Below are 14,873 nucleotides of genomic sequence, written 5' to 3'. Positions count from 1 at the left end.
TTAGATGCCTAGAATGTGCCTATTGCTCGTTGCCCTGAAGCGTTCTAACGATCATTACACCAAAGGTGAACCTATATCAGACAGAACTGCCATCAAGGTATCAATCTGTTCCATACCAAACAGCAAAAATCTCACTATTTTATCATTCGGTCAGGAAAAAAAATGTGTCATTTAATAACTGTGCCAGACAAGTTGACTATCCAAGGTGTGAGTCACTTAAGAGCCTTTGTCACCTGGCTTCTTCTTGCCTGTCTTCTCTATCGTTGTCTCCACAATCGTTGCTGTCTCCTCGTAAGTCTGAATTCTGTCATCTGAAAATTTCTCAATGGACTCCACCACTTCCACCTTCTCATAGCTCAGGGAACTGGGCAAACTTGGTTCCCTGAACAAAAGGTCTTGTTTATCTTCTCTGTCGTACTCCACTTCTTGAAGGACTCCTGGCTCTGCTACACTTATCAGACTAGGGGAAGGGACTGTCTCAGGCTCGCAGATGTCTGGATATTTTGGGGCTTGCTCAATTTTTCCTGTTGGCTTTTTACCCCATTCAAGCACTTCTTCTTTCTCTTCTTCTTTCAGTTTTTCTGGGTATGCAAACTCTTCCCTCCTTTCATAGACACCCCCTTTCTCTTTTTCTAATGGTTCGGTGGGTTCTGGCAGCTCTGGTATTGGCGCCACATCACCACTGATTGCTACCTTCCCATTGCCAGTGGAAACTGTGATCCCTCCCCCGGATGGGATGGAGGAAGACAAGAAGCAAGGGTCTTTATAACTTCCTTCCCCTGTTACCAGCACGTAACGCCCTTTGGCGTAGGAATCAGGTTTAGGCTCTGGTTTCTTATGGACTTTTATTTTCTCCTTCACAATCTTACACAATTTATCAAAGGCTTTACTTATCTGGGCTCCATCAGGTATATCCTCTGCGACCTTTTCTTCTTCAAMAGATTCGAATCCTTCCTGCCTAGGTTCACATATGACTGTGCTTTTGTGCTTAAAATCAAACKGATCTTGGTCAAAACCTTCCAGAGTTCCTTCGTGCATTTTTTCAGGTGAGAGACCATCAGTTATATCTTTAGATGTGATCTCCTTTCTCCTGGAAATTTTCTTTGTCAGAGCTTTTTGTCTGGGCTTTGCACTGGCAATATCTTGCATAGCCTGGGTGATATCTAGAGAAAATGAAACAAAGCCAACAACAAACAATACTGAACACAGTTGCTGCAAAGGGTAAAGCCATCTCTCACCCTCATGGCTGACTGTAGGTGTACTGAATGAAACAGCAAATGTGAGCATATCTTCCATTTGCACCTTAGAGAGCATCTTCTTTTGCTTGGGCCCCCATGGCCACATAGCCATTTTGCATCTGAGACAGCTGCTTCCATACACAATTTGAAGACATGATAACTTTGCATATAAAAAAGGCAGCTGTATAAAACATTCACCTAACAAGTCTATATTAATGTTCAAGAGGTACATTTAGAGCTTGAGAGTGCAGTAGGACTCAGCACCTTCCTCTCAGGCATCTTCGCAGAGTTTGGTTCCATTAACTATACAAAGAAACTAGTCTCCTAATATAGATACTGAAGGTGCCCAATRTTAGTCATATCCCAGCTGTAGGACTAAGTGGAAATAGCTTGTCTGTTGTGTTACAACTCCAGAAGCTGCTTGGGTTAAGGGTAAAAAAAACAAAGCAAAACAAAGTAAAATCATATTTAAAAGTTTCCCACTGAACGCAGGGTTGCTGGGTGGGAGATCCAGGCCTGACCAGAAAGGTGAGCGTTGTCACCATCTCTTCCACTGTTTTCTGAAGTCTGGCTCTCTGAGGAGCACTCTGAGGGTATCACCTACAGGACCTCCCACAGTGGGAGAATGCCTTGGTTTGGGATACCAGTGGGGCTAAGACTGAGCCAGGCATCTCCTGTCATGGCAATTTTGGGTATGGCCAGATGCAGGAAGGTGAATCAGGCGGGACAAGGTGACAGCCAGTGGCCCTAGGAACAGAGGGGCATAAAGTAGCTGGCCAGCTTGAGTGCAGTTCTGAGGTGCTATATTTTGGCATTGCTTGAACACTGATGTGCAGATTTAGGCCCACGCGGAGAGGAAACCTTTGCCTGCAGCCATTATTTCTGATTTCCTGCTGCAGTCATTAACCACAAACCCCATGCTACTTCAGTAGCAGCAGCAGGAGCACAGGAAGGCTAGTGATTTCCATGACATGAACAGCTAGAGCAAAGGGAGGCAGAGAGATTGATACTGGGCATTACTGGAACACAGGAACAGACAGATATTAAGATGCTTTCCTGAAGGCAGCTGCACTTGTCCAATGTCATGGATACAGTAATGCACATAAAATGCCCTGTTAGCCTTGTGGGTAATAAGCAGAGGTGTAGGTAGAGACAGGGGCTGAATCTTCAGTGGGTATAAAACAGCATACCTCCACTGGCTTTGCAGGACAATAGCTATTTACAGTTGCTGAGGATTTGGCCTTGTGCATTATGGAACCATTTCATTTAAAACTGCTGCATGCCAAGGAACATTTGGAAAAGCTGCACCTGCACTCCAAAAAAATCCCTCATTTGACACAAGACAGTTTATCCTTATTCTCAGGGGTGGTTCAGTGTTAGTAAACCCCAGTGGTCCTTGAATTTATGTTATATTAAGTCATGCCTTATGTTCTTACCTACACCACCTTTCTATGAAGCCTCTCTCCTCTTTAAGACCATCTTCTCTGTTTTAGTCCTGGCCATTTACTGGTCAGCAAGTTTACAAACATCCTAATTATAAACAAGCAATCATACAACATAGATTAAACAGCACTCAGACAAAACCAGGCCATGGCACATAAATAGCACGGAAAAATGTCCTCTGCCTGCTTCCAGCAGGCAGCAAAACAACCTGATGTTGTTTTCACATTATTAAGATGCGAAACAACAACTTGCAACAAGCCAGCACACAAAAACAGCTCTTTCTATGGTTTCAGGTGTCTTTCTGACTTTGCTTACTTTTGCAATTTATTATTTAGCCTGTCAACAGAGTGAAGAAATGGCTTTGTTTGTGGTTGTGGCCTTTGACAGCTTGTCCCAAAGCCAGCTGAGGTAAGCTGAAATGGTCTTGTTTACTTAGCAAGCTTTGAGTCAGGCTGTCACTGCTGGTGTTCATAAGGGAGACMAATGAAAATCCAGCTTAAAATACAATAATGCTACTCCTGACAGACACAGGAAAACATGTCACAGGTTTACCTCTTCCCCTTGGAGCTTGAGGCTGGACAGGTCTATAGATCTGTGTGAAGAGTGTGACTGGAGCTCCTGCTATGGCAGAATTTAACCTAATGGAGAAGATGTGCATCAGTCAGACCTCTCCCCCTCATCTCCATCAAAAGCAAGAGAAGTTGCACAAAATGAAGCAGGAAGGTTAAATAAATTCATTCCTCTGTGGTGAGGAGTTGTGGAGCATGATGTGAGCTTGTGTCTTGTCTGGTGAAAATCAACATCRCTGGTTTCCACCAGCAGAAGACCAGGCATGTTCTGTTACATTGGGCAAATTACACAGTTAACAAAAAAACTATAGCAGCAGATTTGTCATTACCAAACAATTTTGAAAGGACAAGAAGATTTTTGAAAGGGCAAGCAGGCAATTCATGCCTCTCAGAGGTCAGCCAGTTCTGTACCTCTACCTCCCATTTATGCCTTTAATGATTGTCGGGCAAGAACGTGGATCATATGCTCTGCCCAGATGAAATGGTCATATACTTTGATACAAATGAGAAAGCAGCCAACAGCCTTCAAGCAGATTCTGCGAGATGGTGCTCTGTGCCTTTCCCTTTACTCAAGCTCCCTCTCGTGTTCCAGGTGGTCTCTGCACTCGCTTACTCCAGCTCCAGGCAAACGGGCCCACGCAGAGCTCCTAAAGACAGCAGTGGGACCCCCAGGGAAGTTCGCTGCCCTTTTTGTAAAAGAATACCACTGATGTGTTAGTGGAGAAGRACACAGGTGATAACTGAGTCAGTGAAAAAAGACACACTGGTTCATTTTTCCTTTTTGATGTTTTAAGAGCGTATCCTGTTGACAAGGGGGCAAAAAAAGTCTTAGCAAGTCCCTAAGTTCTGCAAAATGAGAAGAAAGATTTAAGATGCCAATAAAAAGCTAATCTCRTGATGATTTCCTCTTTGACAAAGGAATCAGAAACCACAATGTGAGATCCTGTGGTTTTTGAGCCTGCCATTGAATGGAACAAATCTTGGCTTATAAAAAGTGATTCAGTTCGCTGGTTCACTTATGCAACAGCACCCAGTCCAGTACTATGAAAGGGACGCAAAGGTGCAGCTGCCAAGTCTGTAAGCTCAATCGTGATCTCTTCAGYGACCTTTTGAAGAGAAATGGCTCCTTCTGCATTTCAACCCAGAGCTGGCTGAGTCTCCAGGAAGAAATACACTATCCTTTGCCCTCGCATCCAGTTTCCAACATAGCTGAAAATCTATTGCTTAATTTCTATACCACGAGAGCAACTTCCCTTCCAAGAGAAAAAAAAATATGATCTAGATTCTCCTATGGCCAAGGTTTTTAGGGTTACCTGTCCTCTCTGAGACATCTTAAATGGGTTTGATTTTTCAAAGAATGAAGGACTGACAAATCCTCCGTGAAGAACCTAACCCTTTGGAAGTGTCACTGTTTGTATTCCCCAGATCACGTTGTGACTTTGCAAATTTTAGCCAATAAAATATGACATTTGGGAGCATTTTCAATGCTTCCTGCAAATGCCTGACTTCAGAGGGATCAGATGAAAACTGACCAGTCTCCTTTGGAAAACATTTGAGGCGTCAGTGATATTAATGGTACAATGAGAGTCCAGGCTACATGCAAAACACAGTTACTATACCCATGGCCTCTCCAGTCTGCTCTGTGAGATCCAGAAAYTGAGAGAATTTTTTTTCTTTGGAAGGAGGATATACATGTTGTGTAGACACTCACATCTAGATCTGTGTGTCTAACTCAGGACTGCAAGCTCCTTACACAGTCAGGAGAGGTGTGCATGTTTTCACTTTAAGTGCTGAGAATTACCCTGATCAGATACTCCTAATTAAAAAGCTTAGYGTCCAAAACCAGATGCCAAAAGTTAGATGAAATGATCTATTTCTCTGCGTTAATCTACCCGTGTGAAATACTGCATTGTCTACTAGTGAATTTTTTTCTCCTGCGTCTTCTGGATCACCCAGAGCAGCATTTTTGGCCCTTCAGGGGTCCGATTCTCCTGCATTTGCCTGCCCAGGCTATACAGCACACTGCTGTGAAAGGTGAGCTCGTTTCCTCTTGCGATGTTAATGGCTGACATTAGAGGGTGCTAGTTTCCCTTCGGTAAACTGTGTCTCACTTAAACACAACTCGAATCCCTGGAAATTTCTTCTATTCTATCCTTTCCCCTACTTGCCTGAAGAAGACTGAGATTGCTGTGAGGAGTGCTTTGCTATACAAAACATTTGCCATACCTGAGCCCTGCAAGACGAGCCTGCCTGGAACGTGCCAGCAAGACTCCCTAATACACACACGCAGCCAGCTGCAGTTGTATATGCTGGGCTACCCAGTGTGACCGGAGAGGTGCAGCGACCACGCAGCAGAGGGCTATCTGTGAGGGCTGTAATGCTGCAGTTTCCTAGCAGTGAAGAGGGCAGTCAATTTGCTGTCATTTGTACCTGACCCTTGCGCACCGAAGCGGGGAGAGTACATGAAAAGGAGACTATGGAAAGGAGAAGCACAAAGTGGCACTAAGCCTTTCCTTGACGGTGACTTCAATGGATTTCGAATCCATTTCAGTGCTTTTCGTTGGAAAACTAGTGGTATGAAATGTGCTGTAGGTGGGCAGAATACAGAAATCGAGCCTTACCGGCTGTCCTCGGTCTCAATGATACGTTTGTACCGTTCCAGCTCGTTCTCTAGGGACTGCTGATAGACTGCCAACTGGCGACAGTCAGCTGTGTACTTTTCCAAGATCCTCTCAGCTTCTTCTATCCCCTTCCTAAGGTTTTCGATCTGCTCATTGTAGAGCTGAATTTCGTCGTCATAACTCTCCTGGGTGTTTTTAATCACTTGCTCCAACATGACCGTCTGGTAAACAAAGTTGGTGGGGGAAAGAAACAGTTTGAAAGTACTCGGTGTCCCTATTGGATACGTATTTTAGAATCATCGTTAAAGGCAAGACATATTTTATCCAGATAAAAGCAAGCAGGATATTCAGCTTACGAGGAAGCGGATTACTACAATACATATGTGATCACAGGACTGCTTGAAGCTGCCTTTCTCAGGGATTCAGCAAACTGTGCTCAAATGGCTCTCACGTTCCCGTGAGCCTGCTCCAAAGTCCAGGCCTGAGGCTGCGCTCTTGAAGCCAGGAGACAGTTTCAGGGCTTTTGTTTAGTCATTCACAATCCATAAAAAAAAACAAACTTACCTATTCCGAGGCTCCTGTTCCACAATAAAGACTAYAAGATCAGCATGAACCAGAAATCATGCCAGGGGACAGAAAAACGTCTGTGTGACGTCTCCTTCCCTGTGCAGCAGGGAGCTGGCTGGTGTCCCACTACGAGAACTGCAGCTCACCGCAGCAGCCGGAGAGCACGTGGGGGGGTCTTACGAGGAAAAAGAGCAACCTCCCATCTTGAAGCGTGCAGCAAATTCTTAACAAGGAAGATGTGCATYGGCAAAACCAGTTGTTCCTTAATTGTGGTCTACAGACCAAGCGCTAAGGGCTAAGGAGGAATTTCTTTAAATAAAAAGCTTCCCTTTTGAAGTTAAAGCTTGCCTTTTTGAGTGTAGTATTAAAAAAAAATAACTTCTGTGCTGCAAGGCCCAAACACCAGCCATAAGGATGTACATTAACCAGGAGGTGGYGATGAGTCTCTTGTGAAAGCAAGGGAAAAAACTTTGGACTGTGTAATTCTGCTCTCATTTTCTTCTGCTCTTTTTGGCTATTTATTATACTTTCTTTATCATTTGGGATTTTTTCCCCCTTTCAGACAGCTTTTAAAGAAATGTACTCATGAAAAGCTAATGGGGCAATAAATAGCTAATGGATTCTTTAACAATTGATTTATTTCTATATGTTACAGGCAAGATTTTCAAAAACCTTTTAAGAGCCTAAATTTAGGAGACTAAGTTCCTTGACATTAATTTGGTAATATTGCAGTGTAAGAGTGCACCCAGACCCTCCTAGTGTATTGTGGTCAAAAGGTGGGCTCTATAACCTCTCTGCAATGTGGTTCTCATGCCCAGAAGCAGGAGAAAAAAGGACCTAGGGCATGCCTCAGTCACTGAATCCAGTCTACAGCATTATAAGCAAGTCATYGGCTTGTGAAGTTATTTCACTCTTCTAATCTCGATGCATTACAATGAATCAATTAATAAACTTTTTCTAAATGGAACATTAAGATTCACTTTTGAAATTAGCCTGATTAATTCCCCAAATAGTGCCTTTTGAAAGTTGATTTTCTCCCCTGGATCTCACTTGTCACTGTATAGATTCTTGCTCTTCCCTGGGTGYATGCATACTTTTCACCAGATCATCAGACATGAAAAAGAGACAGAGGAAAAGATGAAGGGGCAGCACCATCCCTGTGTACCCTAGCTAGAAAGGTTACCCTCAGGAAGTTAGAGCTTCTGTTATGGCTGTCCAGAGGAGTCCAAAATCTCCACACGGTGTTTTATGCCAGTATACCCTCTCCTAACAGGAGAGAAAGCTGAAGGTACAAAGGTGGCTGCACTTGCAGGGCATAAGGATTCTCCACCCCATCTCCTGAAAAAACATTCAACTGCATGGAGGTAGATCTGACATTCTCCATTGTGCAGAACTGTCTTCTATCCATTACAGCCTTTAGCTGCTACTCCGTGTCTCTCTCCCACCTCCCCTCCTGCTTGTACCACRCTCTCATTAGAAGATGCTGGCTGGAGGAAGAAGGCTGGTTTACAGCAGGTTTAGTTGGGAGATGGAAAGGAGCAAAGAGAAAAAGTTTTGGTCAGTCATTTTCTGCAAATCATCAGTCTGCAAAAAGCATATTTTTTTGGTGCTGGTAGTCTGTAAGCACAGGTCAGGTGTTGATTTAGCAGGTATTAGCGACAGGGATGAACACAGGATGCCAAATGTAGCTTGACATACATTTTAAAGGACATTCAGTGTTGATTACCAAGTCAGTCCTGCACGCAGACTACTCGATCTCACCCAGACATTCTCACATCAAGCTCAACATGCAATGTGGCACTGATAGAAAGGATGTGACAGAGGTCTGAATCTCCCTGATCATTTTTCAAGGGGCCAGTTTCTCTGTGCTGCCAGTATGTTTCCAGCCCGAGCAAAGGTAAGTGAGAGCCAGCCACTGTGTGACTTTTCAGTCCTCAGCCTCCTTGCTGACACTGTCCCTCAGGCATCCAGTCATGATGGAAAACCTTCTTCCACAAGCTAATCTGCCAAAGTGAAGATGTCTTCACTGTGGCTACATCTATCACAAAGCCCTGACTGACCATATAAAAACAATGATTTGGGCCACTGAGAAAAGGGGGTCAAACACCTGAAAACTAAAAAGAAAACACACCTCCAAGTCTCCAGGTCATTTGTGTTCCCAAGACCCCAGTATAGGCTACACAGGCTGTATTGTGTGGCCATAGGAACAATAGGGTTTATGAGAGTCATAGTAGTGTGTATGGCCAATTATGACGGTACCTCTGTCTGCAGTTTATATTTCTGTGTCTGTAGCTGGCAAAGAATGGTCTTGTATTCCTCCAGCTGACTCTGCAGAATGGGGATTCTCCTCTCAGCTATCAGTTTTTCCTGATTGAAAAAAACAACAATATGCATGGAAAAAGTATGTTGCATTCTTTAAAAGCATCTAAAGAAGTTCTACTGCTGGAAATAAACCATAAAGACAAACAGAAAGATGGGGATCAGACCTCAAGAAAACCCTTGTGGCATAACTTTAAGAATAAAAAATATCAAATGGCAGCACTGTACAAGCGTGACTGCTGAAAATAGATCCTATAGAAATAGCTGTTCATATGATTCTCACACAAATAAATATTCTTGGCATACCTACTTACATTGGCGAGAATCTGCCAAGTTGTCATCCAGGCTGTACCAATTTTTTTGATTTTCAAATTTTCACCACATCTTGTCCCCTCAGGACAAGGTCTACTCTAACTGTACATACTCATATTTCCTGCCACCTCTTCCTCAAATAGGAAGCATAACTACTTCAGCTACTTTTGAACTAGACGTTTTAAGCATGGGCTAATATATACCCTGGGATGCGCTTGACTAACGGCAGTTTCTCTTCTCCTGATCACTTCAGTTTTCCAAGCTACAATTAGTTTTTCTCTTGTGATCACTCAGTATTCAATATTTACAGTTGCAGTTCCCTACTCATCTTGGAGTGGGYGTTAGCTAGAGGATCTGGGATGCTTTAGGAATAACATTGACTCTTTCTTAATTAGTGCCAGCTGTGCAGCATGTATTTACTGACTGGAAAACTTACTTCAGCTAGGCCAGCAGTTATAGGGGACACAYGAGGAGTTGTCTGGATGATCTGCTGTAAGATGTTGACGTAGGTCTGGATTTCCATAAGATTCTGTTGAGAAGTAAAAATCATTTACATTAGAAATTGCTATAACAAGTTATTCTTTTCAATGTTCTACACTTCTGGGGCTTATTTCTTGCTATTTATTTCTTTCAACATATAAAAGTCTGGGTCAGGTTCAGACTTGGGTTTTTGCATGCAGTTCTAGGCCTGAATTCAAATGCATGTGTGCTAACAGTTTAATCATGCTGAGAGTATATTACAGATGTTTGGCTAAAAGACAATATGTTTCACATCCTTAATTAAAGATTATGTGATTTGTGATTTGAGAAGAGATTTTCAAAATGATGACCACAAATATCTTTGCAAATGGTCCCAAAAAAAAGACTTTTCTCACTGTGGCCATGCTCAGCAAAACCAAGACTTGTCTCTCCAGTCCTTCCTGGAGCCACAGGCAGCAAGAAGCTGGAGCAGATTTTACTCCATGGTTTGCCACAGGAACCAAATGAGTCTTTTCTTTCAAGAGTGGCAAAGATGGGACACTGGCCTGATATGAAACCCCACAACTCTCTCAGGAAGGAGAAGGAAGGGGCTGCTTGTATTAATTAAAGTTGGCTGCAACTTAACCATATAGCCACAGACTTATTACCTGGAATGTCCCTGCMCAGAAACTGGGAAAACTGATGAAAGAAATGGCTGCTTAGCATGAAACACAAGACAGTTCGACCAGCAAAGTGGATTGAATCATGATAATAGGTCAACAGATTCATAATGTTGCTGCAGCTGTAGACATTGGTCCCTGAGTCAGTCTGGAGATCTGCAACCATCTACCTGTTGGGCTCGAATCCCACACTGCAGCTATTGTGCCCAGTGAAATTATATAGCACTGTATTTACCCACCAGAACACATATTTGACTTGCTTTAATTGGCCACTAGAACAGATCATGAATAAGGGCAAAGCTTCACATCTCTCTAGAAAGAACATCTAAAGAAAATGGCAAATTCAGCCGATTTTACCTTCTTGTATCTATCCTTTGTGGCATTAATGTCATCCTGCAGAAACTGGGATTCAATCTGCAGTTCCAGGTTACACAGCAATGCTTCATCAGCTTCCTGCAATGCAGATACAGGGGACACGTTCAGTACTTAGGCTGGATAGCCAAGAACACAGCAGCCACATATCCAGAACATGATTCTTTTTACATGGGTACAACCTGCATAGAGAATTAAAGCCTAGTGGAAGAAAAAAGCACCATGAAACCAACTAACAACAGGAACTTTATACATTGTGTTTTCCTATTTTACACACTGTTTTTCTGCTCAAATATAATTTATAATACAGTTTAGTAATGGCATTGTCAAAATATATTTACCATATGCTTCATGAGTGCTGGAAGCCAARTAATAGACACTATGCAATACCAGTTTTTCAGGCTAAAGTTTGCAATGGTGCATGAATTTGGAACATATGACATCAACAGAATAATGCACTGATTTCTCTAGTGTATATGACAGAAGTGGATGTATCTTGACACCTTTTTAATATCCCAAATAAAGAATCAGTGATAAAGATCCAGACTGGTCCTTTAATTATCTTAGTGGCCCTTCACTAAGGCCTAGTGACTAGATCATCTCTCATACGAGGAAAAGCTGAGAGAGCTGGGACTCTTTGGCCTGGAGAAGAGAAGACCAATGTGTATAAACATCTGAAGGGAGGGTCTAAAGAGGACGGGATCAGGTGCCGAGTGTCAGGACGAGAGGCAATGGGCACAAACCAAAACACAGAAAGCTCCATCTGACTATAAGGAAAAACTTTACTGTGAGGGTGACAGAGCACTGGCACAGGTTGCCCAGGGAGGTTGTGGAGTCTCCATCCTTGGAGATATTCAAAAGCCATCTGGACAGGGTCCAGGGCAACCTGCTGTAGGTGACCCTGTTTGAGCAGGGGGGTTGGACTAGATGATCTTTAAAGGCCCTTCCAACCACAACTGTTCTGTGATTTCTGTTAAGGTGTTCCAAAATGTCAAGGCCATAACCTAAAACAAGGGCAGAAACAAAAACCCCTGGGGTAAGGAGGAAAGAGTTCAGCCAGTGTCACCCTCAAGGTTGCTTCTAAGAACAGGAGATAAAAAGGAAAAAAAAAAAAAACAGATTTAAAGGTGTCTCTTTAAAATAACCTACTTGCGGTTACCATCTGTAAATATGTCTCAGTGAATGGATCATGGTTTGCAAATTAAACACTAAAATATACAGGCACAGCATATGACTGATAGGAAGGGATTTTTCTTCTTTCACGTGCACACCATGCACTATTAAAAAATGTGTAGCTGTTTGCTGTTTTCATTATGCTATTGAGTCTCTTAGCCACGCTTGCTGACACGTTATGAAGCCATTCATGGACTCACTCTGCTCTAGAGCTAGCAACTGCATTGTGAGCAAACAAGCTAACTCAGCCAGATCCAGACCGGAAAATTCTGAGCCAGTCATCAGGAATGCATGCTGCTTTGCTGCAGTCCTTTGGCATCCTATTCAGAGAAAGATCAGTGCAACAATGAGAGTGTTGCGTGACTTGGGGGCGAGCCCCCAAATCCTTAGATATTAGCAATAAGCAACTGTTTCTGCATGTAATAAGCAAAACCAGCATTCAGCTTTCCAAATGTTTCTTCAAAGGGGAAAAATACTTCTGCTTTTTTCTCTGCTTCAAATAGACTAGCTTCATTAACGATGCTCTGTATCAAACAGTACAGTGCCTACACTTTTTYTTCTTTATCTTACAGTATTTACTACTAACTCAACTTACAAAAAAACATTCTGTTTTAGATGCTGATTCCAAAATGTTGATCTATGTGATTAAGCAGCATTTTCAAGCATTTACTATGGGAGAGAAATCCCTTAGATCTGTGCAGAATCATTGCTTTCTGATTTTCCAGACTGATTCTTCTTCAACTGAAAAAACTTGAGTTTATATTTGTACATGCATATTTCTGTCACATCTTAGGCATTCTGCAGGAAACCAGCTGTGTTCTGTCCAGCATCTGTCCTTCTGCTTAAAGTCTCTGTATCTATGACTTGAATTGCACACACCCAGGTATGGGATTTGAGCACAAACTGAGGGATGGGARATATGAAGTATGAAAGCTAACATGTGACAATGCCAGGCACTTTAACTTCCATCTCCAAGAAGATATTATTACCAATCCTTAGTAACATATCAAATCACCAGCACATCTTTTGAAACAGAAACTTAGCCAGCGATGATGACTTATTGCCTACATGTGTAGCAAGAAGCAAACTACTTGTGCAATGGCTTCCTTGCTAGGATTTGTGCAAGARTGATAAACACAGGTAGACAACACTTGGTGTATTAAGCCCCATTTTCTATCCTGAGATAAAGTCACACATTATGGGCATTCCAGAAGCTTGATTGTTAATCAATCAGATGGACTTTTGTGCCTAAGCTATATCTGGGGGTTGTGCACCTGCCCTGAACAAAATGTTGGTGCAAACATCTGTGGAAATCCCATGACTCATACCCATCCCTCATCACTGAGCTTTGTCCGGGACATCAGCCCGGCACAGGGAATGACCCGGCAATCAGTCATCTGTACGGCAGGCTTTGAGCGCCCCACAGTACTGAGGTACCAAAAGCAGGGGCTCTGTCTGGTGAGAGTCTGAGCAGGCAGCCTAGCCTCAGCCTTGGATAAACCACCAGCAGCTCAAGGTCTTGTTAGCTATSCCTGAGGCAGTCAAATTAATCCTCCTTTCTTTAGCCACAAATTGACCGAGGGGAGTCATGAAAATGAACCCACCAGCTCCAGCTACCCCTTCTAGCAGGCAGGTTTTATACCCAGGTGAATTTGCCTCAAAAAATAATTTTAAGAACTCACAGGATGTCCAAGAGGCCCACTACCAGCGTCCACTGGCCAATACCAGTGATGSAGGATCCCTAGAGCTTGTTGGAGAAGGAAACACTAAAATAAACTTTTTTTTATTTATAAAGAAGTACAAGTCACTGAAATAGCTTTGTTCAAGCAGAACAGCTCCTGCCATTTGTACAGGGGAAATAAAAATATCTCTATTTACTCCACCAGTAATTGTTTCCCAACTCCAAAGATGAAAGACAAACTGTAGAAAATAGAACTGATAGAAGACTTAATATAACTTTCTTCTCTCAGATAAAAGCTAACAGCAAATGAAGATGAATCAGGCTTTCTCAGTTTCACAGACCTGGTTTGGAAACTTTCCTTTGAGCTTTTTATTATTTATTTTTCTCCCTATGAGATTAGTTCAGTAAAGTGCAGCTCCTCAAAATCACTCTTCATGTTTTCACTGAGCTAGGAACAAACCAGAGGGTGTTATAGCTTCTTTTTTGTTTGGAAACCTGATTAGAAGCTGAGGATTAATGCTGGGAAGGGCTGACCACATCCAGTAAGGGACTGAGGAGCTTTGAGAAGCATGGGACTTCAAGGTTTCGACATGACCAGCATTATCTTCTGTCATGGTACTGATTCTGCATTAAGAAAGAAAAAGAATTATAAAAAAAAAGGTGCTTAGTGCCCTAACATGTTTTCTCCACTCACATTCCAGACTGTTAGATGTGCGTATTGGCAATATGGTATTCACTCGTGATAGGAATAGTAAATGGGCTCTTCCTATCTTTATGTGTAGACTCAAATCCATGCAGAGAGGAATTGTCTTCTGAGTAAGAAAAGCGTTATTAAAGGTACCTAAACATGTGCCAGATCTTCAGCAAGAGTCAACTTGCAAATTTCACATTGAAGAAGTGACACTGATATTTCAACTCTAGGTCCCAAAATCAATGCGGGAGCCATGTGGTGATAACCTAAAGCTGTGTTATGCRGTAGATCATACTGGTCCCTAGTCTTCTTGAAAAATTCATGAAGTCCTGAGCAGGGCTGAGGGTGTGGGCTGTGGATACCATGTGCTGCATCATCAAAACCAGTAGGAGTCTGTACAGAGTTGGGTGCTGCCCAGTGTGCATGCACATACCAAAATAACCACTTGCACAAGCCTTAGGGGAGGGCGATAAAGGGGAGAGGAAAGATTTTCATCAGTATGTAATGAATACAAATGTTATGCCATGACATGAGTAGAAAAAAAGAAGCAGAAGTTACCCAGGTTTTGTACTTCTCTGTGTCTGCCACCTCACTAGCAGCACCTTTCTCTATCTGGCCATTAAATAGCCACAGAGCACCCCCTTACTATCATCACACACTTAATATATCTAAGACAAAAAAGATCAGCTCAAAGGCTTCTGAAGTTTGTTGTCTGCTCCATGAAGTCTTCCCTGTGAATTTCTGTTTT

At 42.6% G+C, this 14,873-nt stretch overlaps 1 protein-coding gene across 1 annotated transcript in view; it reads right to left on the bottom strand.

Annotated features, from left to right (window-relative positions):
* Positions 1–216: 216 nt before the first annotated feature.
* The window catches only part of BFSP1 (beaded filament structural protein 1), a 28,081-nt gene continuing 13,424 nt past the window's right edge, over positions 217–14,873 (bottom strand). Inside the window, exons 3-8 of the mRNA XM_026055959.1 lie at positions 10,566–10,661; positions 9,506–9,598; positions 8,698–8,805; positions 5,872–6,092; positions 3,234–3,319; positions 217–1,163 (exon numbers count right to left, since the gene is read on the bottom strand). Coding sequence (XP_025911744.1) covers positions 217–1,163; positions 3,234–3,319; positions 5,872–6,092; positions 8,698–8,805; positions 9,506–9,598; positions 10,566–10,661 — 1,551 coding nt within the window. The remainder of the gene's footprint in view (positions 1,164–3,233; positions 3,320–5,871; positions 6,093–8,697; positions 8,806–9,505; positions 9,599–10,565; positions 10,662–14,873) is intronic.

The sequence above is a fragment of the Apteryx rowi genome, unplaced genomic scaffold, assembly GCF_003343035.1.
Source record: "Apteryx rowi isolate R43461 unplaced genomic scaffold, aptRow1 scaffold_128, whole genome shotgun sequence".
Taxonomy (NCBI): Eukaryota; Metazoa; Chordata; class Aves; order Apterygiformes; family Apterygidae; genus Apteryx; species Apteryx rowi.
This window is presented reverse-complemented; position numbering and strand designations above follow the sequence as displayed.